General features: G+C 58.8%; 5 protein-coding genes across 20 annotated transcripts in view; 1 reads left to right on the top strand and 4 right to left on the bottom strand.

Moving 5' to 3' along the window:
* Positions 1 to 1,298, top strand: part of SLC6A9 (solute carrier family 6 member 9) — a 35,193-nt gene extending 33,895 nt beyond the window's left edge. For both annotated transcript variants that reach the window (XM_081088318.1, XM_081088317.1), the window contains one exon: positions 16 to 1,298. In XM_081088318.1, coding sequence (XP_080944444.1) covers positions 16 to 207 — 192 coding nt within the window. In that variant the 3' untranslated portion in view covers positions 208 to 1,298. The remainder of the gene's footprint in view (positions 1 to 15) is intronic.
* CCDC24 (coiled-coil domain containing 24) lies at positions 1,257 to 4,977 on the bottom strand. Of its 13 annotated transcripts, none has more exons than XM_081088328.1 (8): positions 4,786 to 4,977; positions 4,378 to 4,574; positions 4,027 to 4,143; positions 3,275 to 3,352; positions 2,645 to 2,699; positions 2,095 to 2,161; positions 1,910 to 1,988; positions 1,257 to 1,829 (listed from the first exon to the last, which is right to left on the bottom strand). In XM_081088328.1, the coding sequence occupies exons 1-8, from the start codon at positions 4,909 to 4,911 to the stop codon at positions 1,598 to 1,600; spliced, it is 951 nt and encodes a 316-aa protein (XP_080944454.1). In that variant the 5' UTR covers positions 4,912 to 4,977; the 3' UTR covers positions 1,257 to 1,597. The 13 variants fall into 13 exon arrangements, with proteins under 13 accessions (XP_080944454.1, XP_080944445.1, XP_080944455.1 ...); XM_081088319.1 differs by having other exon boundaries at positions 1,257 to 1,825; XM_081088329.1 differs by having other exon boundaries at positions 3,275 to 3,349.
* Positions 4,978 to 5,555: 578 nt separating this feature from the next.
* B4GALT2 (beta-1,4-galactosyltransferase 2) lies at positions 5,556 to 15,111 on the bottom strand. The gene is made up of 7 exons (XM_081085250.1): positions 14,875 to 15,111; positions 12,977 to 13,332; positions 12,527 to 12,762; positions 9,491 to 9,681; positions 9,189 to 9,311; positions 8,963 to 9,067; positions 5,556 to 6,430 (listed from the first exon to the last, which is right to left on the bottom strand). The coding sequence occupies exons 2-7, from the start codon at positions 13,278 to 13,280 to the stop codon at positions 6,280 to 6,282; spliced, it is 1,110 nt and encodes a 369-aa protein (XP_080941376.1). The 5' UTR covers positions 13,281 to 13,332; positions 14,875 to 15,111; the 3' UTR covers positions 5,556 to 6,279.
* Positions 15,112 to 16,033: 922 nt separating this feature from the next.
* ATP6V0B (ATPase H+ transporting V0 subunit b) lies at positions 16,034 to 19,280 on the bottom strand. The gene is made up of 8 exons (XM_081086682.1): positions 19,098 to 19,280; positions 18,328 to 18,376; positions 18,016 to 18,099; positions 17,808 to 17,885; positions 17,529 to 17,598; positions 17,365 to 17,416; positions 17,019 to 17,209; positions 16,034 to 16,328 (listed from the first exon to the last, which is right to left on the bottom strand). The coding sequence occupies exons 1-8, from the start codon at positions 19,162 to 19,164 to the stop codon at positions 16,302 to 16,304; spliced, it is 618 nt and encodes a 205-aa protein (XP_080942808.1). The 5' UTR covers positions 19,165 to 19,280; the 3' UTR covers positions 16,034 to 16,301.
* A 3,685-nt stretch (positions 19,281 to 22,965) lies between these two features.
* Positions 22,966 to 26,067, bottom strand: DPH2 (diphthamide biosynthesis 2; the record flags this gene model as incomplete). 3 transcript variants are annotated; one of them, XM_081085747.1, is made up of 6 exons in its annotated part: positions 22,966 to 23,708; positions 23,787 to 23,963; positions 24,048 to 24,731; positions 24,928 to 25,151; positions 25,384 to 25,496; positions 25,767 to 26,067. In XM_081085747.1, 6 exons carry the CDS (start codon positions 25,911 to 25,913, stop codon positions 23,584 to 23,586), a joined length of 1,470 nt encoding a protein of 489 aa, XP_080941873.1. In that variant the 3' UTR covers positions 22,966 to 23,583. The 3 variants fall into 3 exon arrangements, with proteins under 3 accessions (XP_080941873.1, XP_080941874.1, XP_080941872.1); XM_081085746.1 differs by having other exon boundaries at positions 22,972 to 23,963; XM_081085748.1 differs by lacking the exons at positions 24,928 to 25,151; positions 25,767 to 26,067 and having other exon boundaries at positions 25,384 to 25,462.
* Between the last annotated feature and the right edge of the window lie 452 nt (positions 26,068 to 26,519).

Below are 26,519 nucleotides of genomic sequence, written 5' to 3'. Positions count from 1 at the left end.
CCTCCCCTCCCCTAGCGTTTGAAAAATGCCACAAAGCCAAGTCGAGACTGGGGCCCCGCCCTCCTGGAGCACCGGACTGGGCGCTACGCCCCCATCATGCTGCCCTCCCCTGAAGACGGGCTGGAGGTCCAGCCACTGCACCCGGACAAGGCCCAGATCCCCCTAGTGGGCAGTAACGGAAGCCGCCTGCAGGACTCCCGGATATGAGCACAGCTGCTGGGAGTGCCGCAGCCCCACCTGTGCTCCCGCCACAGAGACTGGGGAGGCAGTGGACAGGTGTCACCGCCTGCCCCGCCATGCCCTGCGCAGGGCGGCTGCTGGCACCTTGGCCACCACTGCTAGGGCGGTCATCTGTGCTCGTGTCCCCAGTGTTTACAGGTCCTTTGGATGCCAAGATGGAAGCTGGGGGAGCAGGAGAGGGAGAAGGCAGGGTTGCTGGTTGGGGGCTAAAGCACTTTGAAGGGGTTCTCGGGCCAGGTCCCCAGAGGCCTGCCGTGCTTTATGTGGCCTCTGATGACCCCACACTCTGCCCTGAGCTGAGTCTCTGGGTGGGCCCCGACCTGTCCCTGTCCTTGGGCCACCAGCCTCCTGGCCAGTGTTCCTGCCCTCAGAGCAGATCCCAGCCTCTGCCCGGGCAAATCTGGATCTTCCTACCTGGGGGCAGAGTGCGGGGAGAGGGGCTGTGCAGTGTTACTTGTCAGGCTGTGCCACCCAGCCCTGTTTGTCTGTGTAATTATTTTTGTAAAAACTGTCTTATCTGTGGTTGCCACTCCCTTGCCCCAGGCCTCAGGCCCCATCTGTCTTCCAGGCCGGCCTGCACCTCACTCAGCTGCTCTGGGGTTCCCGAGCCTCATTGCAGCCTGGCTGCCAGGCCTCGTGAGCAGAGGCCCGTGACTCAGCAGCCTGCCCAAAGCACTAGTTCCTGGGGGCCAGGGGTGGAGTGCTGCTCAGCAGGAGGTTTAAGCTCAGAGCCCAGGGGAAGGGACCCTACATGACACCCCCTTGCCCTCCCGCCACCAGGCTAAAGGCCCAGTCTTCCCAGATCGGGCTGCCCTTGATCACGTGCCAAATGGCTCCAGCCCGTGTGCACCATCCCCTCTCTGGAGCCGGAGCTCCTTTCCCCAAGCCCTGCAGTGTCCGTGTGTCCATCCTCATGTCCCTCTGTGCAGCGACAGCCCCGGAAGAGCCGCCTCTAATTCTCTGTAGCAATAACGGTGCGCCACCCACCCCTGTCCATCGTGCACCACTAGGATTTTAAAGTCCATAGATTTTAATGAAATTTCTATTCCTGTCTCTGAGCTGCTACTGTGCTTTGTCTGAGTCCCGCAGGGAGACAAGACTTGGGGCTGGGACGAGACCTCGGCGCTGTCTGCACCCAGGCTCTGTGAAAGCCTGGGAGGAGAGAGGCCAAAGGCCGTGATGGTCAGGACCAGATACCAGGGACTTGGCAAGGGGGTGGGAGGAGGGTCAGACAGACGGACAGCCTTGGGGTCCTATCCAAGACAAGATCTGAAGCAGACGAGGCCATGGCAACTGAGAGGTGGCAGTAGCAGGCGGGGCGAGGTCCAGAAGCCAGAGCCTACTTTGTGGCCAGCGGTCAGGTCGGGGCCTGGGGCACTGCACTGGACACTGAGGTGGAAGCTGGCCTTTTCCTGGGGCTGCACTGGAGCTTCCGTCCCCAGCGGCAGGTGGCAGCCAGGCCTGGAGGCCTGCGTTCCAGAGGAGGAGCAGGTAGGTGGCACTGGAGAGGCCTTGCCCAAACTCCAGCGGCTCCGCGGAGGCAAGGCAAGGACCTGAGGCCCTGGCTGGAGGACCCCAAGGGCTGCTGCCTGAACAAGGAGTAGCCGTGAGAGGGCCATCGCCGGACCCTTTGCCCACCCTGTGAGGCTGTCCGTCTGCTCTGGCGTACCTGTGGCTGGGGGAGGCACAGGAAGGCCGCAGAGGTGCCTGCAGCTCCTGTTGCATGGCCGCCTTCTGCTCCTGCAGCTCTGGGGGAGAGGGATGCCTGAGGCGCGGCACCCAGCTCTTCTGGGTGTGTCTAGGTGGGGCGTGGGGAGGAAGCTGGGGACTCGGGGGCCTGCTCAGGCTCCTCACCTGCCAGGGTGGGCTCTAGGGTTGCTTCAGAGGCCTGGCGTGCCCCTGTGCACGCCTCCAGGCAGCGCTGTAGGGAGAGCTGGCTCAGGGCCCCCGCTTCACAGCAGGGGTAGGACAGGGCAGGGCAGGAGGCCGAGGCCAAGCAAGATCTTGGCAGGGCCCAGAAGCAGCCCACACCACAACCTCGTCTCCACCACCTGAGGGCAGCCCCCAGGAGAACACTACCCACGCCCCCCTGAGAAGCCCAGCTTGACAAGGGGGTGGTTGGACCAGACCCAGGCTTAGGAAAAAGGCCAAAGATTGGAGAGCAAATCCAGCCGGTTGTTTGAAAAGTGCTGACCTTGGACTTAGGGGCTCAACCTGAATCTCGGGCTTCTGGGTTCACGCACACAAGAAGAGCACACGTGAGAAGTGGCTACAGGACTCACGCAGCCTTTGCATGCATGTACGCACACAGACACACATGTACACGGGCTCAGACACCAGGTGAGAGGTGGTTGTCTACACTCAGCAGAAAGGCTGGGGGGCGGGGGGCAGGGCTGCAGCTCACCTGCAGGACGGGGATCTCCCTCTCCAAGGTGTGACACTCCTCCTCCAGGAGGCCCCTGGGACACGTGGGAGTGCAGCAGCCGGAGCCAGTGCCGCAGGACCGGGTCTCAGCGCAACCCTCCACACAGCCCCAGCCTCCAGCCCCACCACAAGCCCCTCCAGGCCCTCCCTTCTCCGCCCACCTTGCCCTCTGCTGCCCAGGGCTGCCCAGCACGGCCCTCCAGCCCCTGCCAAGCCTCTTCCTGGGAAGAATGTGTCCTCTCCTTGCGTACCTCACAGCGCCCACCCGGACAGACACTGTCATTTCTTCTGTACCACTGCCCCGGGCCTGCGACACCTCTTGCCTCTGTTCTCCCCCACATCACAGCCCTTCCCCTGTTTAAACTCTTCTGTGGTTTCCCCCACTTCACCTCAAGGTAAAAATCCTCGGGCCATGGTCCCTGCTAGCATTCCTACTTGGCTACTTCCTGGCAGCAACCTGCCCACTCCATTTCTCAGCCTTACTCTAGTGGGCCGTCCCCCCTGCCCCTCAGGTATGCTGCCTTCCTCTCCTCTCTCCTAGTCCCAGGACTTCCAGATCTATCCAGTCCCCTCCCTGTCTCCACCCCCACTACACACCCGGGGGCCTCACCGCAGGTGTCTAGCAACCCGGTCAATGTTGGACAGGCCCAGCTGGTCCTTGATGAGACGGAGGTCTCTGTGACTGCTGCTGGGAGATGAAGGCAGTGTCACCCCGTGTGGCCTCGCCCGAGGCCTTCAGGACACAATGCCACTGCTCTTACACGACTCTGTGTCTTTTCTCATAAAAGCAATATGATACAGTCCGAGGAGGAGGAGTTCTGGAATCTAGGTTTGCACATGGGCTCTGCCACCCTTGGGCAAATGGATGCTTCTTTCTGAGCTTTCGTTTCCTCATCTGCAAAACGGGGCCCTCACTTACCTCACAGGGCACAGGGTTGTGAGAATTAAACGAGTTGCTGCCATTCATTTCTTATGAGCATGCCTCTGCTCATTTATCTCATTCCCTCCCAGCCCTCCTCCTGTTCCGTAAGCCTGAGGGACAAGTGATTCCTGGACACGGCCTCCTTTCCTCCCACCCGTGTTTGCATAGAGTGTCCCCTCTTCCTGAAAAGCTCTTCTCTCTTTCATCTGCTCTTCTCTCTTTCATCCAAGACCCAGGTCAAACCAGTCACCTTCTCCAGGAGGCCTTGTGGGCCCCCAGGCTGGGCAGGTGTCTCCTGGGCCTCTGCCGCCCTCATGTGCTCATGCCTATCACCAGTGGCTGTAGAAGTGTCCAGCCTCAGAGCAGGAGCTCCTGTATGGAGCCGGGTGGGACCCTCTGCCGAGCAGAAACAGATTCCCTCCTCTCCTGTCCCCACTTACCTGGGTTCACCAGCTGGCCTCTGGGACGCCTCCTGTGCTGGAAAATCACACCGGGGCTCCTCCAAGGCAAAGCGCAGCACCCTGGGGCTATACTGGACCCACGCTTGGGTCTGGTCCCTGCAGAAGGTGCACATGAAGAACACTCAGGGTCTCCTTCCAGGGAACCACAGGAAAGGCACCCCTACTCTGCACTGCCTGAGCCAGAGGAGGCAACGAAGTGATCAGCTCCGTGGGTCAGATTACTAGGCTCTCCCACCTGTCCCGAAGCCGAAGCACGGCCCCTTGTCAGGGTTAGAGCGAGCCCATCTGGGTTCTGGGGACCGGGCCCAACCCCAGGTGTGAGCTTCCCACCTGCCCTCATAGATGGCCTTCTGGCGGAGACACTGGAGCAGCTGCCGCAGCTCCCGGCGCACGAGGTCTCTCAGCAGGGGCGGTGGTGCCAGGAGGGAGGAGGGGTCGGAGGTGGGGCGGGAGCCGGGGGCTTGGGAGGACCGCGCCTCTTGGAGCAGAGACCGCAACATCGCCACCTGCAAGGGGAGCTGAGACACCTTGCGACGGGGAAGGCAGTGAGGGAGGTGAGAAGGGGGTGGGGTGGGGCGGGGACGGGGGAGGAAGGGAGTCAAACAAGACGGGGGGGGGGGGGGGGGGAGGTCCCACAGGACCTCGAGTCACCCGGCAGAGCCAGAACCCAGAGTAGATGGGAAATCATCCGAGTCAGGGGTCCGGCCAGGCGTGTGCCCACCTTCCCACTCGCCCCACCTCTGCCCGCAGCTCCAGGCTCAGGTCCACCATCGTCTCCCCCAGAATCCTCTTCACTTCGGGCCGCTCCGGGAGCGGCACGTGCTCCTCCACCAGCTCCCAAAGCGACGGGGGCTGCCCCGGCATGGCCCGCCGCGCCGCCGCCCCACGCGAGTCCCGGGCTCAGACCGGCTGGGCCGACGGGCCGCCCGGGCCCGGCCACGCCCCCGGGGAGGCGCTCGCCCGCCTCTGCCGAGCAGCACCCGGCTCCGCCGCCGGGACCCGCGGCTGAGTTACCCGGCCCCGCGCTCTTCTCCCGGCTCCGGCGGACTCTCGGGGGTCGCGGTTCCCGGTCACGGCCCCCAGGCGCCGGCCAGTGACCAGGGCCCTAGTCCCGCCTCTTCCGCGCGGCCGTCACCCGGGAAACTGGGCCGCCACCCAGGCCCCGCCCCCGCCCTCTCCGGGTCTGGAAAGCCGCACCCACTCGCTGGGCGTCCGGCGGCAACTGATGGGTGGTTTGGGGGTCTGAACCACCCAATGATCCGAAGGGTCCTGACCCCAAGTACCTGGGTGTCATCCCTGGCCACTTCGGGCGGGACAGGTGGAAGAGCCGAGTAATCTGAGCGCGCGGAGCTGCTTACTTCGTTGCCTCTTCTGGCTCAGAGGCCATGCAGAGTAAACCTTTCCCCTTGGAGACCCCGGCTCGGCTCGGAGGGGCCAGGCGCCCTCCCACAACACACCCAGGGTCTGGGTTCAGGGACCCAGATCCCCATCCCCAACCAGGCAAAGGGGCTGCTCCATTCACGTTTTTACTAAAGCACCCACACAAGTTTCTGTGCAATGTACAAACCCAAGCTAGCCCTGGGGCTACTGCCTTTGCTCTGAGACAGGGAGATGGGAGCCAGACCGACTGATCCAAGCCCTACCTGCCACCCGCGCAAAGCCCAAGCCCAAGATCGCAGGCAGTAACACAGCACCCCCTCTGTCCCCTCCTGGTGCTGCTCCTCAGCAGGGGGCCACCAGTTTGCCCCCTACAATGTTGAATGAAAAAGGTTTCCCCTCCCCTGGGAGCAAGGGGGAATCCCCAGGTCTGAGAAGTCCCCCTGGAAGTGGCACTGCCCCCGAGTCCTACCTCCCATTCTTCCAGGCCCTAGGGGACTCAAGGGAGGGGAAACTGAGGCACAGAGAGGTGGAGTGACCTAGCCCAGGCCACTCCATGAGGCAGTGCAGGGGCTGGCCCAATCCTGACAGTAAGGGGGGCTGGGCTGGGGAGGGAGGAGTAAGGAGGAATGGCCCCAGAGGCCCCCCAACTCGAGGGGCCTGTTCAGGATGGATGCCCCTCCAAAGTAGGTTCTGAAATTTCCGGTGCAGCTGGGAGGGCCTATTGAAGACCCTCAGAAAAACAGAGCCCACAGTTTCAGTCCTGGGAGATCCCCCTCAGAGCAGCCGCCAGCCAGGCTGACGGTCAGTCCTCTGGCCAGCAATCCTTGGCACAGGAGCCTTTGTCCTTTAGTGTCAGCCCCGGGGGGGCCATGATGGGGGTCGTCCAATGTCCACTGTGATGTTGGTGAAGAGCGGCTGCCTAGACACCTCCAAGACCTGATACCGCACTGACCCGATGCCGTCGCGCTTCATGGTCAGCTTCGTGTTTTGAATCTTGGTAAACCTAGACAGGATGGAAGTGAGTCCAGGTCAGGGCTAACCACCAAACCCAACATCTCTGGGGCCAAGGGTCAAGCCATCCCAGCTTCTTCCTGGGGTGACCCGGTTCTCCTTGCCACCCCTCCACCTGCCTGGAGCTCTTTTGCTCTTACAATTGCCCTCCAAACGGATCTCACCCCCAAAGTCCAGAACTGTGACATCCCCACAAATCTCTTATCTCAGACCTTCCTTCTTTAGACCCAGACATAGGGCATCCCACAGACACCTCAAATGCAATGTGTCATCTCTGCTCCCCAAACCATCATCTCGGCCACCCTCTGTTCCTCATCCTTTAGTCACTCCTTCAACATTTACTGAGCAGTCCCCATGTGCCAGGCTCCACCCTAAGCACCAGGAACACAGCCATAAACAGGCCAGCAAGGTCCTTCTCACAGCAAGTCTCTGCCACTAGGGGAGACGGGTAACAGACAAGGAACACAGCCTTAGTGCTAAGAACAGAGAGGGAGACCAAGAAGACTGACTTGGAAGGGGTGACTGTGTGACATCAAGCTGACAGCAGGAGGGAGAGCATTCTAGGCAGAGGTAACAGCACCTGCTGACCCTAAACGGGGAATGAGAATTTGCACAGCTGTGTGGCTAGACCCTTAATGGGCCAAGGGAAGAAGCAGTAAGACTTCGCTTGGAGGTTACATCATGTATGGGCAGGGCTCTGTAAGTCGGAGGAAGCAGGTTCTTTATTCTGTGAGCAAGAAGACGTGGAGGGATCTTTAGCCCAGTTTGGGGAAGGAAGGGTCAGGGAACATGAACTACAGAAGGGAAAGGGGAAGCAGGGAAACCAGTGAGAAGTCACTGCAGTGGTCCAGGCAAAAGGAGATGTAGTGAAGGGAAATACTGATGGGCTCAGATATGTTTGGGGGTGGCACCGATATGACTTGCTGATGGTTCGGACATGTAGGGTGAGTGGAACACAAATCCGGGAGAACTCCTAGATTCAAGGCAAAAGCGGCTAGGTAGATGAAACCACCACCCACAGAGTACCTTTAGCTAGAACATCTTGCTATCTTGTCACTCACCCACCCACGGCAGACATCACTAATTGATGATGGCTATTCCTGAACCAGGACCAAGGCTCCCGGCACTGTGCTTCTAGAAGAGCTGCACTCCCATCCTCATCCCACCTGCTTTGGTCCTCCCAGTCCTTCTGAGCTCAGCTCAGACCCCTCTCTGAGCTCTCACTCTCAGATGCCCTGAAGCCCTCTCCTCCCAGTCTGTTGTCCCTTCCCTGCTCACCATGATTTTTACCTAAACTGCTTTTTCATCAGCTCCCTGGGCACCCGGTGCTTCATGCTTCTACCAAACATCAACCCTACGTCAGTGCGGCACTCCCCACTCTTACACCCTGGGCTCAGAGCGGAACCACCCTACTGTTCCAGCTGGAGCAGAGCAGCCTCGCTACCAGCATGCCCCTGGGGCCCCACGGATTCCTTCAGGCCTGGTCGGCTTCCCTCCGGCTCCACGCAGCAGCTCGGCAGCCCTCCACCTTCCTCAAGCTCCAAGGGCGACCCCTTCCATGACTCCCCAATGCCCCTGGGACAAAAGTGAAACCGACAACCTGGGATTTGAGACCCCCAACACCCATTGATGATCTTCTTTACTGTTAGTCTCCACTCTCAGAAATTTTAATGCCCCTGAGTTTCGGACTCTCAGCATATACCATGCATGTTCACATCGCAGACTCCGACACATACTATTTCCTTTTATCCAAACTGGCCTCCTCTATGAACCTGGAGAATACGGCACTGTGCCCAAGGTAGATGGGTGACAAATATTTGCTGAAGGAATAGCTGTCAAACTCCAGTTTACTACACATTCTCCAGGAGGCTTCCCACCATCCCTCTGCCAGGACAGCACCTTGCCCTGACCACCCTGTGCCGTAACTGCCTATCTCCCTCCCTGGAATGAACTTCGTATGGGACATCCAGCTCTGGACCCTTCTCCCCAGCAGCTTTGGCACCAGACAGTCCCAGAACAGTGTCAGGAAGCCCTTGCCTACATTTCACATGCTCTCAGGCACTTCTCCCAGCCAGCGCCAGACACCAAATGTCGCTACACCCTCAGAGACAGAGCTGCCCACTCCAATCTCAGAGGGTCAGTACTGTCTTTCCAATCCCCGGCCCACACGCCCAGGGCTCAGGCCTTTGTTGAGCTCCAGGCCCAGGAGCTGAGCCCAGTGCGGTCTCTCTCATCCTATCTGCTCTGGCACAAGTGAGATCTGTGGGGACACCGACGGGAATGCAATCTACTCAATGACAACCTCAGCCCTGCCTTTATGTTTTAGTCACTGCTAGGAATCAAGCCAGGAGAGAGAGCTGCCTGGCTGAAGCTGAGCTGGCGGGTAGGGAACAGGGACCAGAGGCGCTGAGATTCACGTCGAGGGTCGGGGGCCTTGGGATCATCTCTAGGGATCCACTGCACAGGGGGTCACCCCAGGGAGTAAGGGGTTAGGGGCCCTTGGGGTCGGGGTGCTGGGGGTCACCTCTGAGGATTGGGCTCGTTATGCTTGTCCCGGTCGTGCTTGATCATGCGGTAGCGGCCGATGCGCACGTCTGGGCGTGAGATCTTCATCCCAGTCAGGGAGATCCTGGGGATGGGGACAGGTGGGCTGGAGCAGGCACCAGGAAGGGCAAGCGGCCCCGCCCGGTCTGCCACACCCTCTCATGCCCCCCCACCCCTCCGCGTCTACTCTCCACCCTGTCACTCACCGGTTGAAGATGTCGTCATCCTCACCACCCCAGCCCCAGTACTCATTGGGGAAGCCATTGATTCTCAGGAACTGGGCTTTGCTCAGGCCCGACACGCCTCCAAAGTAGCCAGCGTAGGGCAGCCTATTGTGCAGGAGGGCGGGCGTCAGTGTGGGGCCTGAGCGGAGGATGGAGATGGGGTGGGAAAGAGTGTGCCCCGGGCCAGGGGCTAGGGGGGCACTGGGGCTGGGAGTGAGGGCCTGGACGTGTTAGGGGAGGTGGGGGTGGGGAGTTCTGGGTTCAGCTGCAGAGGCAGCTCTCACCGGAAGCCGAACTTGTCCATGGCGATGGCGAAGTGGCGGGGCTGGTCGCCGCAGCGGTACAGGTTGCGGTCATCCATGGGGACCAGGTCCACGTCACTGAAGATGAAGCAGTCGTAGGAGGCGTCCTCCTTCAGCGCCTCTAGGAAGCCCACGTTGAGCAGCTTGGCCCGGTTGAAGGTGTCCTCGCCATGCTGGGGTTGGGGGAGGGATCAGGTCAGCTCTGGTCCTGTGACTGGCAAGCACCTGCCATTTACCACTGTCCAGAGTGGTCCCCAGGGGCCTGCTACCCACCCCCCGCCCCTTCGTGGCTCCTGCAGACTCCCAGGATCAAGTCCAGCTCCTTACCCTGGGCCCGGCCTTCCAAGGCCTTTCATGACTTGGCTCTAGTCTCCTCTCTGGCCACTGCCCTCAGCCACCAAGGCCCAGCTCCACTGCATCCCTCAGTGGCCCGCTCTTCCTCGCCTTGGCCTTGGTGTGACAGCGCCCCTGCCCGGGGGCTCTCCGCTGCTTGCACTCGCGTCTGGAAGGCCTCCCTGAACCTCCCCGCCGCAGTGTCATTATTCATCCCCTCCCACGTGCTTCACGTATGCCGGCGTCCACTTAAACTGTGATTTAGAGCTCTTACTTCAATCTTCCCTCACTCAGACATGCCCTGCGGCCTGGTCTTTGTGCCAGGCGTCTTGTTTGTGCCACTGGGGATCCTGGAGATGAGCAGCCCTGAGCACACCGCATCCCTACTGAGCACAGTCACCAAGTGAGACGGACAACCAGCGCCCCGAGTGCCCAGAAACCATGGGACTGAGCTACGGAGCCTCAGCCACCTGTCCCCTCTGGCTCGTCTGGACCTACACCCAGTTCCCTGGGGAGCCTCTGACACCAGGACAGGACGGGCGAGGTCACTCGTCTCCCAAAAAAATGACAAGCTCAGGCGGTCATGGTCCAGTGAGCCTGGGCCCCAGCCGACGATCTCCAGGCTGGAGCAGGAGAGGCTCCTGTGGGGGGTCCTCCAGGGGCCCTTCTGGAAGGAGAGAAGCAAGAGTGGCCCTTCCTCACCACCAGCCAGCTGGGGACATAACGGGGTGGGAGCTGCTACCCCGGGGCCCTGAACTGCCCAGGGTCCTTGGTTTCCTCCCTTCTCCCCCTGCACCCTCTCTCCCTCCAGCCCTTGGAGCAGCTGTCCGTCATCTCCGGGCTCATCGGGACTCCTTTCCCACCTCTCTCACCAGCCAGGAGCTCCCACAGGGCTCACACGCACGCCCAATTCCCTCCCCTCGGGAAGAGAAAACCTCCCTCTAACCACTGCCCTACCTTTCTGCCGTCCCTTGTTGGCAGAGGTTTGTTTCTTTTAAGGAGCTGTCTCCAATCGCCTGTTTCCATGTTGTCGAATCTGATTCTTCAACCCACTGCAATCTGCTTCCGCCCCCACCATGCCCCTGAAATGGCTCTCGCTGGGCCCGCCCTGTTGCTAAATCCACTGGACGCGTCTTGGTCCACATCCGTCCTTCCTCCCACGGCAGCGCTCACGCACTCGCCACGCTTCCTTCTTGATGCTTATTCCTGGGCTCCCAGAGCACCGCACCCTCCTGGGTCTCCTCAAACCTTTCTTGCCAACCCTGGCAGCCTCTGCGGCCATCTCTCTTCCTCCGCCCGTTTCTTCCACGCTGGCCTCTCCTCCCAGGCCCCATGCTCCCTGCAGGGTGGACATTGTTGGTTTTAGGGACCATCTACATACTGGTGGCTCCCAGAGCCCTCTCTCCACCGCAGACCTCCCTCCAAGGTGGACTCAATTGACCAACTGCCTGCTAACCACTGCTCCACACTGCCCCAGGCACTCACACTCAGCACACGCGGAAAAGAACTCAGAGTCATGCTCTCCCCAGACCTGTCCGGGCTCCTGCGTTTCCATCTTGCTCACAGGCGCAGCGAACACCAAGGCAGAGCACTCCCGCTGTCCTGGCGTCTCCCTTTCCTCCACCGGTGTCACATCTCTCCCTTCCCCCCCACAGCCACCGCCTGACTCACACCATGTCCTCCATTTCTTTCCTCCACGTCATAGCCTCTTCCCACTGGTCACTCTGCCTCGAGTCTCCTCTCCCAGGCCATTCTCCACGGGCAATCAGTGATCTTTCTATAAAGAAACACACACTTCGCTCCCCCCTTAAAACTTTACAATGGTGCCCACCACCTTCGGGCTGGATTTCAAGGGCTTAACAGGCCTCCTAAGGCCCTTATGGATTTGGCCTCCATCAGCTCTTCCAGCCTCATCTCTGTTACCCACCCTTCATTTTGGACCCCACACCTCAGGCAACAATTCCTGAACACACGAGACCAGCCCTCTCGCTGAGGCCTCTAGTCCCTCTGCCTAGCATGCCTGCCTCCGCCAGTCGTCTGCCAGCTGATGCCTGTTCATCCCTCAAGACCCACCTCAACCACTGCTTCCTAAGCTGCTCCCACAGCTCCCTGCTCCAACTCCAGGCTCACACCACCGTCCTGCAGTCTCCAGGGATCCAAGCCCAAGTCTGGGAGTTTTCTGTGGGGAGGAGGGCCTAAGCCAGGTCCTCTGTGGGCTCCAGTGGCCAGCCCTGGCTGGCCCATGGCAGGGTTCAGAAAGTGAGCCGAGTCCCTGGGCTTCAGTTGGGCCAGCACTTGGCACTAAGGCAGACTTCATCCCTTCTTGAGAACTAACTCTTCTTCTCCTCGGCCCTCAACACCTCATAGCCGGCATCCCCTAGGTCTCCACCACCACGAGATGGGACCCACCAAAGGCAGACAATGGGGCTCATGCCCATTAAGGCCAGGCACACATCCGCAGTGTGCATGCCAACATTCACACTCTCGTATCCCCTTCACGAAGATGCACACCGACATCCATGTACCCCCACAGGTAATTCACATATCCCCACAACCATGGCAGACGAGCACCACGAATGCCCCCAAACCCACACATGTACCAACAGGCACACGGGCTCCACACTCACAAGTGCCCGTGGGTCCCCTGGTGGTTAGCACCCAGCCTGGGGGTCACAGACAGCACACCTGGTTGATGACATAGATGCCATAGCGCAGCCGCTGCCGCCTCAGGATGGGGTGCAGATAGTGGAGCCAGTAGCGTAGGTGGTGCTCCCGGTGTCGAAAGGGGATGATGACTGCCACTGTCTGGGCTGGGGTGCAGTCGGGCGGTGTATAGCGGCCACCCAGGAGCACACCCGGGTTCTCCCTCTGCACCCGCTCCAGGGGCATGGGCGAGGTGAACTCAATCAGCAGTCGGCCCACTGCAGGCAGGACGGTGGCGGGAATCAGGACTTCATCCGAATCCGGGGACACCAGCCCTCTCCCTCGGCCCGGGGGTGGGCGAGGGAGCCCGAGGAGTAGCCCTCTCACAACAGACCCGGACCCTCGGCACCCCATCGGTCAAGACTCCACTCCCCATGGGATGGCTAGGTCCGCTGCCCACCCCTATGGGCAGGCCCTACCCTGCAGGCTCACCAAGACCAGGTGGCGAGTCAGGACAGGGCGGCAGGAGGGGAGCCGAGGAGCCAGGCCGGACACTGGGGGCCTCAGGGAGTCCGGAGCTGGGGGCAGTGGCGTTCGGCCGGGAGCAGTTGGAGCTGCTGCTGGCAGCTGGGTGAAGGACACGGGCAGGGCCTCGGGCACTGAAGCGGCTGAAGAAGGCCAGGTGCTGGGCATAGACGTCGAAGTAGAGGATGACGGCCACGAGAAAGTGCAGCAGGCAGAGCAGGAGCACCGCCTTGCAGACGCGCTCCAGCGTCCCCCCCAGCAGTCTGCTCATCCCGCAGGCGGCCTCCGGCCCGCCCAATGGGCCCGGGCATCCGGCTGCCGGCCTGAGCAAAGGTAGGAAAGAAACCGACCCAGCCGGTTAGGGCTGATGGGCAAGGCTACCCACCCACCTCCTGCCCACTGCTCCTACTCACGGACCCGCATCCTCACATTTACCTGCTCAGGCCCTGTGACACTCACGGACTCACATTCTACCTGCAAATAGACACACAGACACAGTTCCTAGCAACTCAATACTCACACATCTTCATGCACCTGAGTACTTACCCACGTAAGCTTACATTCCTTGTCTACACACACACACACGTATTCCCAGGAACATGGACCCGTAGCCTCTGACCACACTGGTTCATACCTAAACATGGGAACATGTACCTAGAGACCCACATGTGTGCCTGTGCCCCAGAAAACAGACACCCCCCAGGGCAGTATGCTCATCCCAGGACTCCGGGTCTGGGGAAGGGGGCCATTTCCTGAGCACCTGCCATGCAGGAGTGCTCTGTACCACGGCTTCACTTAGTCCTCCCAGGAGCATGGTGGGCAGTGGTTTGGTCACACAGGTCCCAGGGGCAAGCAGGCCAGGAGGCTGGAGCCAGGCTGGGCAGTGGCCCTCAGCATCCCGATGGCCCAAATACAGGATGTCTGTGGGATCCCTTCCTTCTGGAACAAGAGGTCAAAATACAGGGTGTGGCACGGGCACCCCCTATAAGACCTCAAGGGTTGGGCTGAACTCTCAGGGGCCTGCCCAGCACTGCCGGTCCTGATCCCCAGAACAGGGATGCTGGAGCCCTGGGGACGGAGGTGCAGCACTCAGCAGGCAGGAGAGGGTCCTGCTGGGCACAGCGCCAGCTGCGGTCCCAACAGCGCGGCCACACTTCTGAGGCCACTTCTAGCGGCGCTTCAGGTTGCAGGGGGCATCACACAACCCTACAGACACCCTCGGTCCCAGCTAGACTCACCTGCACTGAGACACACACAACTACAGACAGACACACCCAGGTGACAGTCACACACAAGTTACACACTCACAAACAAAGCCGCGGGTCCTGCACTTACACAGCCGCACCTACAAGCTCCCGGGCGCCTCACAACACGCGGCCCCACGTGCGACCATTCCCACCCCTCCTGGGGCAGGAGTTCTGGGTCAGGCTGGCCACCGGCAGCGAGGTGCGTTTGGGCAGGGCTGGAGGGCTGAGCCGCCTGAACACGTGGCACCCCGGGACTGGGGAGGCAGTGGAGACCCGGAGGATGTGGAGCCAGCCTGGGGGTGGGGAGGCGTGGATTGGGGGAGTGGATGGAGGCGGGGGCCGAGGCCAAGGGGAAACGTGAGTGGAGCGCCTCCCCGCGCCACGAGGCCGGGTGAGCAGGGACAATAAAGGAGGCCGGTCGGGGGCGGGCAGCGGAGCCCAGCGGAGCCCAGCGGAGCCCAGCGGAGCCCAGGGATGGGGTGGGGGTGGGGAGAGGCAACGCCAGGCCGGGCTGTGGCAGCTGGCGCCTCTCAGCGGGTCCTGGGCGGGGATCGCGGGGATCGCCGGGCCGGGAATCTGGGGGCCCGGAGCTGGGGGCCGCGCGCGCCTCCCTCTCACCCGGCGCTCAGCAGGGGGCGCTGCTCCGGCTGGGGCTGGCTTCCCGGCTCCGGCGGCTGCAGACGGCTCCGTCCCCCATGGCCGGGCCCCGCCGCCTCCCGCCGCCGGGTCAGCGGCCCCCGCGGCCCCCGGGCCGCCTCCCGCCGCCGCCTCGGGCCATTGTGCGGAGCCACCCCGGGGCGCAGGGCGGGGCCGGGCGGCCGGGCAGACCCACGGACCCCGGGCCGATGGACCACAGTGCCGCCACCTCCCTCCCGCGCTACGGCGCCTCGGAGGGGCAGGCCCGGCCGGCGCATCCGCGCGCGCGCCCCCGCGGCCCCCGCCTCCAGCGCGCCCGCACCCGCACCCGCCGCGCGCCCCCGACGCCCGCCCCTGCCGGCGGCCCAGCGAGGCGGAGCGAGGGGACGGAGGTGGCACAGGACCCGGGCGGGGCGCGGGGAATCGGTCAGGCTCTCTCAAGGGCTTGGATTCAAGGTCCGGCCTGGAGAGGGTGTGGATGGGTCAAACCCATCGGGGGAGGGGGGGTCTGGGTTGGAGCGCGAATTCGGCCGAAGGGGCTGACTAGGGTGGGGAGGTTAGGGATTCGGCAACTCATTGATGGGAGCGTTATTCAAGGTCGGCCAGGGCCAGCGGAGGGGGCGGTGGCTGAGCAGGACCCTTAAAGGCATGGACAAAAGTTGGTGGCTTGGGCCTGGCGGTGGCTGGGGCTTCTAGGGTCACAGGAGGTCGGGTTAGATTGGACAATGCCCCAGGACAAGGGATCAAATTAGTCACTGGCAGGGGATGGTGCTGGGATAGGCAGAGGCAATGAGCTCCAAGCCCCACCAGGATAGGAAGTGCTGGATGCCTGAGGGCAGAGCCAGGTAAGTAGGCATGGCCAGTTTGGATTTTGCAGACAGAGTCCCAAGGGCACAGGACTAGGCGGACACTCCCCGTCCTGCTCCCCACGAACACCTGGGCCCATACCTCCCTGGGCCTTCATGCCCTTCAGTACAGATTTTCAGGGGCACAGAGTCCGCAGCCCAGCACCCTTCCCATCCCACCCAGGCGCCAGCTTTGCCCAGAGCAGAGACAGTATGTGTGAGTGGCAGGAGGTTGAGGCCTACAGGCCTGTTTACCCTCCTGGGAAAGGTGGTAAGAAGGGCAACCACAGCAGCACTGACCCAGACAAATGCCACATTTATTTCACAAACACTGGGAAGACAGGGTGGGGGTGGAGGTGGGATGCAGGTGCAGAGCTGCACAGTCATCAGCAGCCCACTCCCCACACTGAGGATCCAGCCAGCCAGTGCCTCCAAGTCGACAGGCAGCAAGAAGTGAGTGCAGGGAGGGCCCAGAACACCAAGCCCTGCGAAAGGGGCACAGCTCCAGCTGCCCCAGGAAAACCACAAATAAATAAGAGTGGGGCGCGGCCCCACACAGACCATCTAGTCGCCCATCTTCACTCTGGAGGTCTGCAAAACAAGAACAGGAGAAATCAGGTAGAGAAAGAGGAATAGGTAAGAGTGACAAATGACAGAAGATCAGACCTAACAAACTCATGGTGAGATGGGCAGATGACAACAGAGGGACAACTGGACCAGAATGGAGATGCTATGACAGACAAACACAGATGAACAGGGACAGTCAGGCTGTGGGACAGAAAGGTGGAGAGAAGTGGCATATAGACAATGCCAGTCACCAAGAGTCAACCCAGTCAGGCACCCCGTCACCCTCAGGTCCTCAAGCGGATCGTTAGCCACAAACTCAGACAATGTCAGACAGATAAGACACGATTTAGACATGCTATTCAACTGACAACACAGATACACACAGGCCCTGCTAAACACAGTCCAACATGCCGAGACAGACTTATTTGGACACAGACAAGATCCCAACCATGGAGACAAACAAAAAGAGAGATACTAAATGAAACACAGACACAAAACAACAAGGGGAAAAAAAAAATAGGACAGTTGTCAGTGTTTCCTGATTAGAAACAAAATTAAGCAGAAAGCTTCAAAAGGGGAAAACCAGAAGATGGGAATGAGGTGGTAGAAGCTGTTCAGGGGTTCCACGGGTGGAGGCGGGAGCACTGTAGCTCCTCTGGAAGGAGGGCAGGTCTGGGTTAGGGACAAGGACAGAGGATCCCCAGCATTCAGCACCTGTAGGATGGCAACGATGACCCCAAAGAGGCCGATGGCGCTGCCGAAGATCTCCACGATAAGAATCTTCACAAAGAGGCTGGGGTTCTGGGCATCAGCCAGGGCGGCCCCACTGCCCACGATGCCCACGCAGACGCCACAGAAGAGGTTAGACAGGCCCACGGTGAGGCCGGCTCCGAACATGGAGTAGCCTGGGGGAATGGAAAGGGAGCAGTGAGGCCAATCACAGCCCCACTGTGCAAAGCAGGCCCAAGTAGGTGACCAAATATCAAAATGAGGTGTCTAAACTTGGGGTAGGAAGAGGAAAGCAGATGCCCTAGCGGTTTGCCTTCACACAAACACCTACCTGCATGATAGTTTCGGTGGCCAATGGCTTTGGGGTCAGTGGCACTGAAAGGCTGAGGGAGGCAGAGAAGTCATCAGAAACCAACCTCTATGCTCCTCTGTACTCCCCAAGCAATGTGCAGAACACACTGGAATGGATCCCCCCCTGCCCCCCATACTCCATACCTCAGCCATGTTGCTAAGGACAATTGCCATGATGATGCCGTAGATAGCCACAGCCTCACAGAAGATGATGCTGGAGATAGCAGTGGTGGGCACAGGGGGTTGAGAGGAGAAAGCGATTAGAAAGCAATCAACCTTCCTCCTCACAGAGTCCCCCGTCACCTTTCCCCCACTAGCATCCCACCTTATCAGGAGGCTGCTCGGGAGCAGAATGTCAAGTCAAACAAATGGGCAGCTCCCGATGCAGCTGGTTCTGACAGCCTTCCAAGGGCCCTAACTTACCTGACCAGGTTCTTGGTCTTGATCCGAGGGGCCTTCACCCCTCCCCCAATGATGGATGAGCCAGTAATATAGATGCCCCTGGTGGAAGGAGAAGAAACCAATGAGCAGAGGCCAAGCTTGTCAGTGCCCCCAGGGTGACTAAGGACCCAGCACCACCACCTGCTATGACTCAATCCCCACCCCCGAATCACACCACCCCAACACTCACCACGCTGCCCCAACCACAGACAGGGAGATAGCTAAGCCAATGCCCAGGTTTGACCACATGAAGGGGGAAGTCTCTGTCAAGAACCTGGGGTGGAGACAGGGAGGAAAGCAATTCAGTCTTGGTGGAGAAGTGAGCACCAAATTCACTCCCCCACACCTCCAGTCCCACCAGTACTGGTTGCTAAAAGACTCCTCATCTCCCAAAGGTCCACACCCCAGGCAGCTGGGGACGGGGTGGAGGAGGGGGCTCAAACTCGAGAAGGAAGGCTGCAAGAAGCAGGCCTGGGGGAATCCTCTCCCTGCCCGCCCTTACCATGCCACATCAAAGCGGAAGCCCAAGTCAAAAATGGTGTAGCAGATCCCTGCAGCAGTGAGAAAAAAAAAGGGGGGTTAGGGGCTGCTCTCTAGAGAGAAGCTCCCCAACTTAGATATGAAGTTCCTGCCCAGCTGATGGGCCCCCTCAAAGGACTGCCTACACCTAAGTCAAGCGGGCCCCACGCAAAAGCACGGCTGTCTGCTCAGGCCTCCATTTCCTGCCACTCCCTCAGGAACACCGCGCTCGGTGACACCACCTCCCAGACCCAGACCCTTCGGGGCAGCAGCTCGCAGGCCTGGATTCCCTGGAATAAGGGAGGGAGCCAGGGCTCTGGCCCAGCTCCACCGGATCCCGCCAGCCCGGTCCGCGCCGCTGTTGCCCCAACAAGCTGGGAGTGGGGGTTGGGGTGGCGAAACGACCCGAAAAGGAGGAACTGGAGCCGCCTGCTCAGGACCCAAGCAGGCCGGTCCGGAGCAAGAGGGGGTCGACAGTCGCGAGCCGGGACAGGGGGGCGAGACGACCGAACGCGACCAGGGCTGCTTCGGCGGCCCCCACCTACCCCCGCCCGCGCCCCTCCTCCAGCAGCGGGAGATCGGGTCTCCTCGGTCGGGGTCAGAGGCCCCCACGAGCGCGCGGCAACTCCCGGAGCCCGGGGGACAGAGCCCGCGCTGCAGCCCGGCGGTCCCGGGGCCCCACGACCCCCGCCGGGCTCCAGACCGGCCCGCCCGGCCCGGGTGCTGGCCCCGCCCGCCAGGGCCCGGCCTCACCCACGCCGATCATGCAGGCCCAGAAGGCCACGAAGACCCCGGCATAGAGGAGCGCTAGCCCCGTCATGGCGGCGGTGACGGCGGGGCACGGGTCGGTGGAGACAGAGCTGAAGCCGCGTCCCTGCGTCCACCGTCCGCCCCGCAGCCAGTCCGCCGCCCGCGCCGTCACCTGACTCGCCCACGTGACGCGCCGGCACCACCTGACCCGGGCGGTCTGGTGCTCGCCACGCCGGAACCGCGGCGCTGAGCATTGTGGTTGGTGTAGTTTCGCGCTGCAGAGGCGGCTCGGGCGCCCTCCGCCCTGCTCGGTCCAGCCCTGCCTTGCACCCGAGCCTGCGCGCGGGCCTCCCTAGCGTGGCCTCCGACCCAGTGCGGACCCCTGTCCCGCTAGGGTGCTGTGCTCCATTCCTCAAGCTCTTCCCTCTGCCTGACGCCCGCTGCCTAGGGCTCGCCCTGAGCCTGGCTAGCAGCTACCGAGCTCAGAAATCGTTCTTCCCGGAGCCTTCCGCAACCCTGAGGCAAGGTGGTCGCCTGCTCTGGGGTCCTAAGAAACTTCAGCAAGATCATGTCACTGTCTTTAAAATGCCCTAGTGGCTCAATTCCACTCTAAAAGCCATAGTCCTTTCAATGGCTTACGAGGCCTCCACCAATGTGGTTCCGAACTTCATCTCTATTACGCCCCCACCAACTCCTCTGGCTGCACGGGCATCCTTGCTACCCCTTGAACATACCAGCCATACCCTCACCGCATTGACCTTGCACTTGTTCTCTCTGCTTCTCCTAATTTTTATCCGTGTAACTCGCTCCGTAACTTCCTTTCAGTCTTCTTTCACCTTCTTCATAAGGCCTGCTCTGACCATCCTGTTTTGATCTCACTGTTGTATTTCCAGTGCCTGGCACACAGTGGGTTGTAGTTCCAGTGCCTGGCACACAGTGGGCTCAATACATATTTGTAATTGTTAGTTACAAAATAGTCAAGGGGGTGTAAAGTATAGCATATAGGGAATATAGTCAATAATATTGTAGCAACTATGTATGGTGCCACGTGGGTACTTGAATTATTGGAGGAACACTTTGTAAAGTATATGATTGTCTTAACTACTATGCTGTACACATGGAACTTAACACAAAATATGTAAACTGTAATTGAAAAAAATTGTTTTATTGATTACATGCTGAAATGTTTTAGGTATTGGAGTTTAAAAATTATTAAATTTACAAAATAAAAGAATATCTAGTCGCCGTAGCTGGTTTGTCTCAGTGAATAGAGCATCAATCAGCCTGAGGACTAAGGGGTTCTGGGCTCAATTCTGGTCAAGGGCACATGCCCAGATTGCAGGCTTGGTCCCCAATAGGGGGCGTGCAAGAAGCAGCTGATCAATGATTCTCTCTCATCATTGATGTTTCTCTCTATCCCTCTCCCTTCCTCTCTGAAATCAATAAAAATAAATAAAAATAAATGCAATAACAAAATATTTTTAAAAATTTATTCATTTTATAAGTGTTGAAGTTATATATTTACACATTTACCATCTTCTAAATCTTACTTTGTTCCTATTTTGTACATGTTATTTTTTGCACTCAAATGTTTATTTTATACATACATTTTACTTATTTATAAATATATTTTTATTGATTTTAGAGAGGAAGGGAGAGGGAGAGAGAGAAATATCAATGATGAGAGAGGATCATTGATCCATTCCTCCTGCACACCCCCTACTGGGGATTGAGCCCACAACCTCCAGCACATGCCCTTGGCTGGAATCAAACCTGGGACCCTTCTGTCCTCAGGCTGATGCTCTATCCACTGAGCCAAATCGGCTAGGGCAATACATACATTTTAAAGGTGCTTACACTACATTTGCAATATATTCTATCTTGTCAACTGGTTGATCCCTTTTGATTTTGACGTATTGGTTTGCTCTACAGCAGTGGTTCTCAACCTTCCTAATGCCACGACCCTTTAATACAGTTCCTCATGTTGTGGTGACCCCCAATTTCATTGTTACAAATTGAACATAATTAAAGCATAGTGATTAATCACAAAAACAATATGTAATTATATATGTGTTTTCCGATGGTCTTAGGTGACCCCTGTGAAAGGGTTGTTCGACCCCCAAAGGGGTCGCGACCCACAGGTTGAGAACTGCTGCTCTACAGTGATAGGGATTTTAACATACTGAAAGTTACATGTTCAACACCCTGGACATTGCCAATATGCCAAGAGTCTCAGAAAATGCGTGAAATGAAGAAGTGAGTTATTTCACTTCACCCCTCTCAACCTGTAGGGTCCGGCAACTCCACTCTGCCTGAAGCGCCCACCATGCTGGGTTAAGAATGGCGTGTCCTTTATCCAGGTGTCCTTTTCACGCCTTCTCTCCTGATCCTTTTCCCTCCAGGTGATTCAGCTTATCACCCCTTCTGAGAAGCCTCTTTTGGGCTCCAGCTGCCCCTGTGGGCTTCCCTCTCACAGAGTACTGGTTCAGTGTGTGGTGACTGTCTATTTAACTCCTCTCTTCAATTTTACACAGTGAGGACAGAAATTCAAAGACAGTTCAGATCTCCACCCACAGGACCTGCAGTGCTTGACGAGTAAAAAGAAACAGAAGAAAAAGTATCTGATTTATTCAAGTTTCTGTAATCTCCCTGAGAAACAAATCAGCGTCAGTACAGACCAGCACTGTCCACCAGAACTTTCCGTGAAGATGGGAATGTCCTATAGCTGCGCTGTCCTCTTACATGGCTACCTGAGCAGTGAAATGTGGTCAGTGTGACCAGGAAACTGAGTTTTTAATCTTACACTGTTTAAAATTTAACTAGCTGGTATACTGGACAGCACAAGTATAGACCAGTTGACTGGGGGCAAATTGCTTCCAGAGGGGACACTTGCCAGTGTCTGGAGATAGTTTTGATTATCACAATCAGGAAGTGTATGCTCCTGGCATCTAGTGAGCAGAAATCAGGGATGATGCTGAACATGCTACAAAGCACAGAATAGCCCCTCACAATAAAAATTATCTGGCCTTGCCCTAACCCAGTGATGGCGAACCTATGACACGCGTGTCAGACGTGACACACGAACTCATTTTTTTGGTTGATTTTTCTTTGTTAAATGGCATTTAAATATATAAAATAAATATCAAAAATATAAATCTTTGTTTTACTATGGTTGTAAATATCAAAAAATTTCTATATGTGACAAGGCACCAGAGTTAAGTTAGGGTTTTTCAAAATGCTGACACGCCGAGCTCAAAAGGTTCGCCATCACTGCCCTAACCGGTTTGGCTCAGTGGATGGAGCGTCGGCCTGCGGACTCAAGGGTTCCAGGTTCGGTCCGGTCAAGGGCATGTACCTTGGTTGTGGGCACATCCCCAGTGGGGGTGCACAGGAGGCAGCTGATCGATGTTTCTCTCTCGTTGATGTTTCTAACTTTCTATCCCTCTCCCTTCCTCTCTATAAGAAAATCAATAAAAATATATTTTAAAAAATTATCTGGCCCAAAACATCAGTTGTGCGGAGGCTGAGAAACCCTGGTCTAGACCATCTATAACCTGCCTTTGAAAAGGACAGACCCTTCACTGCACACCAGGAACTGGGATTGGCCAGAGGTCCTGGGCTGCTCCTAGAACAGACGGGCCTAGAAGGCGTCAGGAATGCCCCAAATGAGTCCCCATCAGTCAAACATCAAACATGTTGCTAAGCCAGTATGTGCTAAGCCGTGTGCCAGTGTCAGTACAAGACGAAGCTGGATCCTATCCTTAGCGAGGGGCTGCCTGCTCTCCTTCCATCCAGGCTCCTTCAAGGATCCTGGCAGAGGGGTGAGGCTGGTACAGGGAGCACTAAAAGGTCTTAGCAGTGATTTTTTTTTACAGCTCTTGCCTCAGGTTTATTTGTACAGATAGCACAGGAGGACACTAGTTCCATGCAGAGAGTAGTCCAGGGGTCACACCAGTCCTCTGTCCTCACATCAGCAGACAGAGGCCTCCTCTCCTGTGGAGCCTTTATGGGGGTCTGGGCACCTCTGGGAGCCTACACCTGAGTTGCAGCTGCCGCCTGAGGCTTGGTTTGAGCCTTGCCTTGGCCTTTGGCCAGGAGTACCTGAGACCCTCAGTGATGGGGACACAGCACATTTCCCAAGTTTGGGGTGAATGATGTAGACAAGTTGACTGAGCTTGCAGCTGACCCTCTGGGATCTCAGCTTGACTTCCTGGGCTTTATGAAGGCCTCGATAGCCTTGGCACGTGTGCTCATGGCATGAGTGTTGTTGACGTGCCTCTTCTTGTTGTGCTTTTTGGCAAAGCGTCTGTTTCTCAGGAACTTTGGATCTATTTCCTTCCTGATGCCTTTTCTGTGCCATTTTCGGAACTGGTTGTGCATGGTGTGGTTCCTGGGCTTGGCCAAATCTGCACTGAAGCCTGCAGCACCTGGGACCAGAAGAGTCAGCAGCGATCCTTAAGTTCATCTGTGTCTCTGGCCCCACAGGGTATCAGCTGCTTCCCTCATCCTCATAGGCGATGGCAATTCCTCGTCTTCCGCTTACGACTCCTGTCACTGGTGTCTGACCCAGCTGAGGCTGCAGCCCTTGCCAGCTCCGAGAACTAAGGAACGAGGCTGCAAAGAGAGGGGACTGAAGCTGAGTGGCCGGAATCCGGGAGAATTCCGACGGGAGTGGAGACTTGGCACGCTTACCTGCGGGGCTACTCTCAACCAGCTCCAGCTGAGGCCGTGGGGTCAGGGCTGAGCATCCAGGATCATTTGATGGCTTCCGGGCAGGCGGGGGTCGAAGCTCCCCAGTAATGAGTGACACATCTGGGATGTCCCACAGTTCCGATTCAGGTGGTGGGAGGGGCACGTGGAAGGGAGAGCCTAGGAGGGAAAAAGATGATCCATACTGGCCCCCTGCTTCCAGGCCCCACCTGTTTCCAGCTCAGGCAGTGCCCCACCACTCACCAGGCAACAAGTCTGCGTAGTGTGTGAGGTGGGGAGCCAGGCCTGGAGATGGCCAGGCAGGGTTGCAGGCAGCCTCCAGCTCACATGGTGACAATACAGGCCGGAAGAAGCCACCAGAAGGCTGGGGAGCTAAGGCACCAAGAGGACAGGCCAACAGCACAAAGACATCCACCTCAGGGAAGTTGGCAAGCTTGGGAGGTGTGGGCCGCCCCAGAGCTAGCACATAGCTATGCTTGCCGGCAGCCCGAGTCAGGTTCCGCAAGTGTGCCAGTGCCTCCCGGTGTCGGGCCACGCCCAGCGTGCCCACCAGCAGCCCCACCACGCGAGCGTCTCTGGCCCTCTCTACCAGATATCGTCTACGTGCCCTTAGCCGCCCAGCCCGGGCACCTTCATCACGGGTCCCCCCTGTGTCTGGGCAGCAGGAGGAGAAGGACCGCTCTGGTGCCCAGCCCAAGAGCAGCCGGCTCAGGTCAGGATCGAGGTCAGGGTCAGAGCTGGCCCCAGAGCCTCCCACATAGAAAGCATCATACTCTTCCAGACACCTTCCTGGGGCCAGCGGGAAGCGACGCCCAAAACGCTGCAGGGGTTCAGGCTCTGTATTGAGGGAGCCCGCTGGCAGGGGAAGAGCTGGGCTGGCGACAAGCAGGTCCGCGTACCGTGGGCGAAGGAGAGTGGCCAAGGCCTCTGGAAGAAGGAAGTGGTGTCAGGGTTGGGGCCTGGTAAAACAAGAGCTCCCCTGCTCCCCAGAAGACTGAGTGTGACCCACGGCAAAGGCTGGGGTCAAGCCCACAGTGAGAACTCTCTGGGATGTACTGAAACGGGAAAATGAGCAACAAAATAGCGGACCCCCCTCCCTGCATGCGCAGGCAAAACCCCTCACCCAGGGCGTGGGCGCAGGCCGGCTCGCTCAGCAGCGCCACAGGGGCGGTGGGGTCCGGGTTCTGGGCCTCGAAGGCTTGGGCGCAGAGCTCCCAGGCCACAGGACGCTGACGGAAGACGAAGGCCACCGGCAGCGGGCGGGCTGGAGGGCTTAAGCAGGCAGGGCCGAAATGCACAAGGGCCTGCGCTCCCGCTTGCTCCGCACCCAGCACATCCACACAGCAGCTGCAGGGGAGATGCCAGGGGTGAGAAAGGTTTCACCGGAGAGTTCCTGTCATCAGTGGGAAACGTGTCGGTGAAGAAAACGATGTGATGGAACGACGCCCTCACTGCGAGGAGGGCAGTCATCAAGCATCACCAAAGAGCAACAGAGCCATTAGGGGCAGGCACTGTCCTGGCGGGAAAACACCACAAACCCTGGGTCCCTAGGCCTCCGTCCTGAAGCTCAACGTCACACCTGCCATAGGCTGTGTCCCCCAGAATGAACATTTTCGACCCCGTGGTCTCCTCCAGTCGTGCGGCCACAACCCCAGCATCTCCCAGCAGTTGGTCGGGGAACTGCAAGGCCACCTGTAAGCATAAACCGTGGAGTCAGAAACCGCCTCTCCTCCATCGAGGGTCGTCTCTTCAAGGAAAACCTTCCGGGAGTCCCCACCCACCCGGAGTCCCCACCCACCCGGAGTCCCCACCCTCCGGGAGTCCCCCCCACCCCCCAACCTTCAAAGCCTCTCGTCCCAGAGAAGCACCTCCCCCCCCCCATCCGCACAAAATCACCCCGAGGCCCCGATCCTACGGGCGACCCATCCGAGAGGTGAGCCATCCTCCCCAACCTGCCCTCACCCGCTGGCACGCCAGGTCACGGACAAACCCGACGACTCGCTGCAGCTCGTACACTCGGTCCAGGTCCGCGAGAGGCGTGAGCAGCCCGGCGGCCCCCGCCTCCCGCTGCAGCGCCGCCTCGGCAGAGCTGCTGAATGTAGACTCCATGAGGTACAGCTTAGGTGGCGGGAAGCAGCGGGGATCCCTCGGCCTCCGCGTCCTCAATGGGTCACAGTCCTTTGATGAGTGCGGGGAGCTTGGGACTCAGGCCGCCAGCAGTGGAACAGCTAGTCGCGTGTCCAAAACTCCCATTCCTCGCTACACATGACCCAACCGGAGATTACTTCCGGGTCTCGAGGGGGGGCTGATAGCAATTTACCAATCTCAAACCAGCACAGCTCCGGCTCTCCAATCGTCGCCTACCAAACCGCCCATCGGCCTCACAGCACAAGGCCAACCGGAAGTACTTCCGGGGGAGATGCGGAGCCTTGTGGGTATTGTAGTTCCTCTAGCCCTCCCTGCCAGACGCAGGGAGTTTTCTGGTTCAGCCCACTGCCCACTCTCAGAAACATCCATTCCCTGAAAATAATTACTCCAGTTTGAGCAACTCCAACTCCTCCAAGGCTGTCTCCTAATCTGCAGAATGGGGTTTGTAGCAATAGTACTCCTAATAGGACTGTTGGGAGTCTAAACAATTTAAACATAAAACCTTACAAGTAGTCCTTTGCATATTACTGAAAGCATTGCTATTACCCGCAGTCCGTCAGGTAGGCA

Source organism: Myotis nattereri (assembly GCF_964212035.1).
Source record: "Myotis nattereri genome assembly, chromosome: 3".
Classification (NCBI taxonomy): Eukaryota; Metazoa; Chordata; class Mammalia; order Chiroptera; family Vespertilionidae; genus Myotis; species Myotis nattereri.
Note: the sequence above shows the minus strand (reverse complement) of the source record. Positions and strands in the feature narration are given on the sequence as shown.

Bases quoted from the DNA above. Each gene is read 5' to 3' on its own strand.
- CCDC24 (XM_081088319.1), bottom strand. From the start codon at position 4,911: ATGCCGGGGCAGCCCCCGTCGCTTTGGGAGCTGGTGGAGGAGCACGTG. The intron at 4,575-4,785 runs GTGGGGCGAGTG...CCCCGTCGCAAG, and splicing joins GCCTGGAGCTGCGGGCAGAG to GTGTCTCAGCTCCCCTTGCA. The intron at 1,826-1,909 runs GTACGCCAGAGC...TTGTTCAGGCAG, and splicing joins TGTGCCTCCCCCAGCCACAG to CAGCCCTTGGGGTCCTCCAG.
- B4GALT2 (XM_081085250.1), bottom strand. From the start codon at position 13,280: ATGAGCAGACTGCTGGGGGGGACGCTGGAGCGCGTCTGCAAGGCGGTG. The intron at 9,312-9,490 runs GTGAGAGCTGCC...CCTGCACAATAG, and splicing joins ATGGACAAGTTCGGCTTCCG to GCTGCCCTACGCTGGCTACT. The intron at 9,068-9,188 runs GTGAGTGACAGG...CCCCATCCCCAG, and splicing joins GATGACGACATCTTCAACCG to GATCTCCCTGACTGGGATGA.
- ATP6V0B (XM_081086682.1), bottom strand. From the start codon at position 19,164: ATGACGGGGCTAGCGCTCCTCTATGCCGGGGTCTTCGTGGCCTTCTGG. The intron at 18,377-19,097 runs GTGAGGCCGGGC...TCACTGCTGCAG, and splicing joins GGCCTGCATGATCGGCGTGG to GGATCTGCTACACCATTTTT. The intron at 18,100-18,327 runs GTAAGGGCGGGC...TCTCCACCCCAG, and splicing joins TTCCGCTTTGATGTGGCATG to GTTCTTGACAGAGACTTCCC.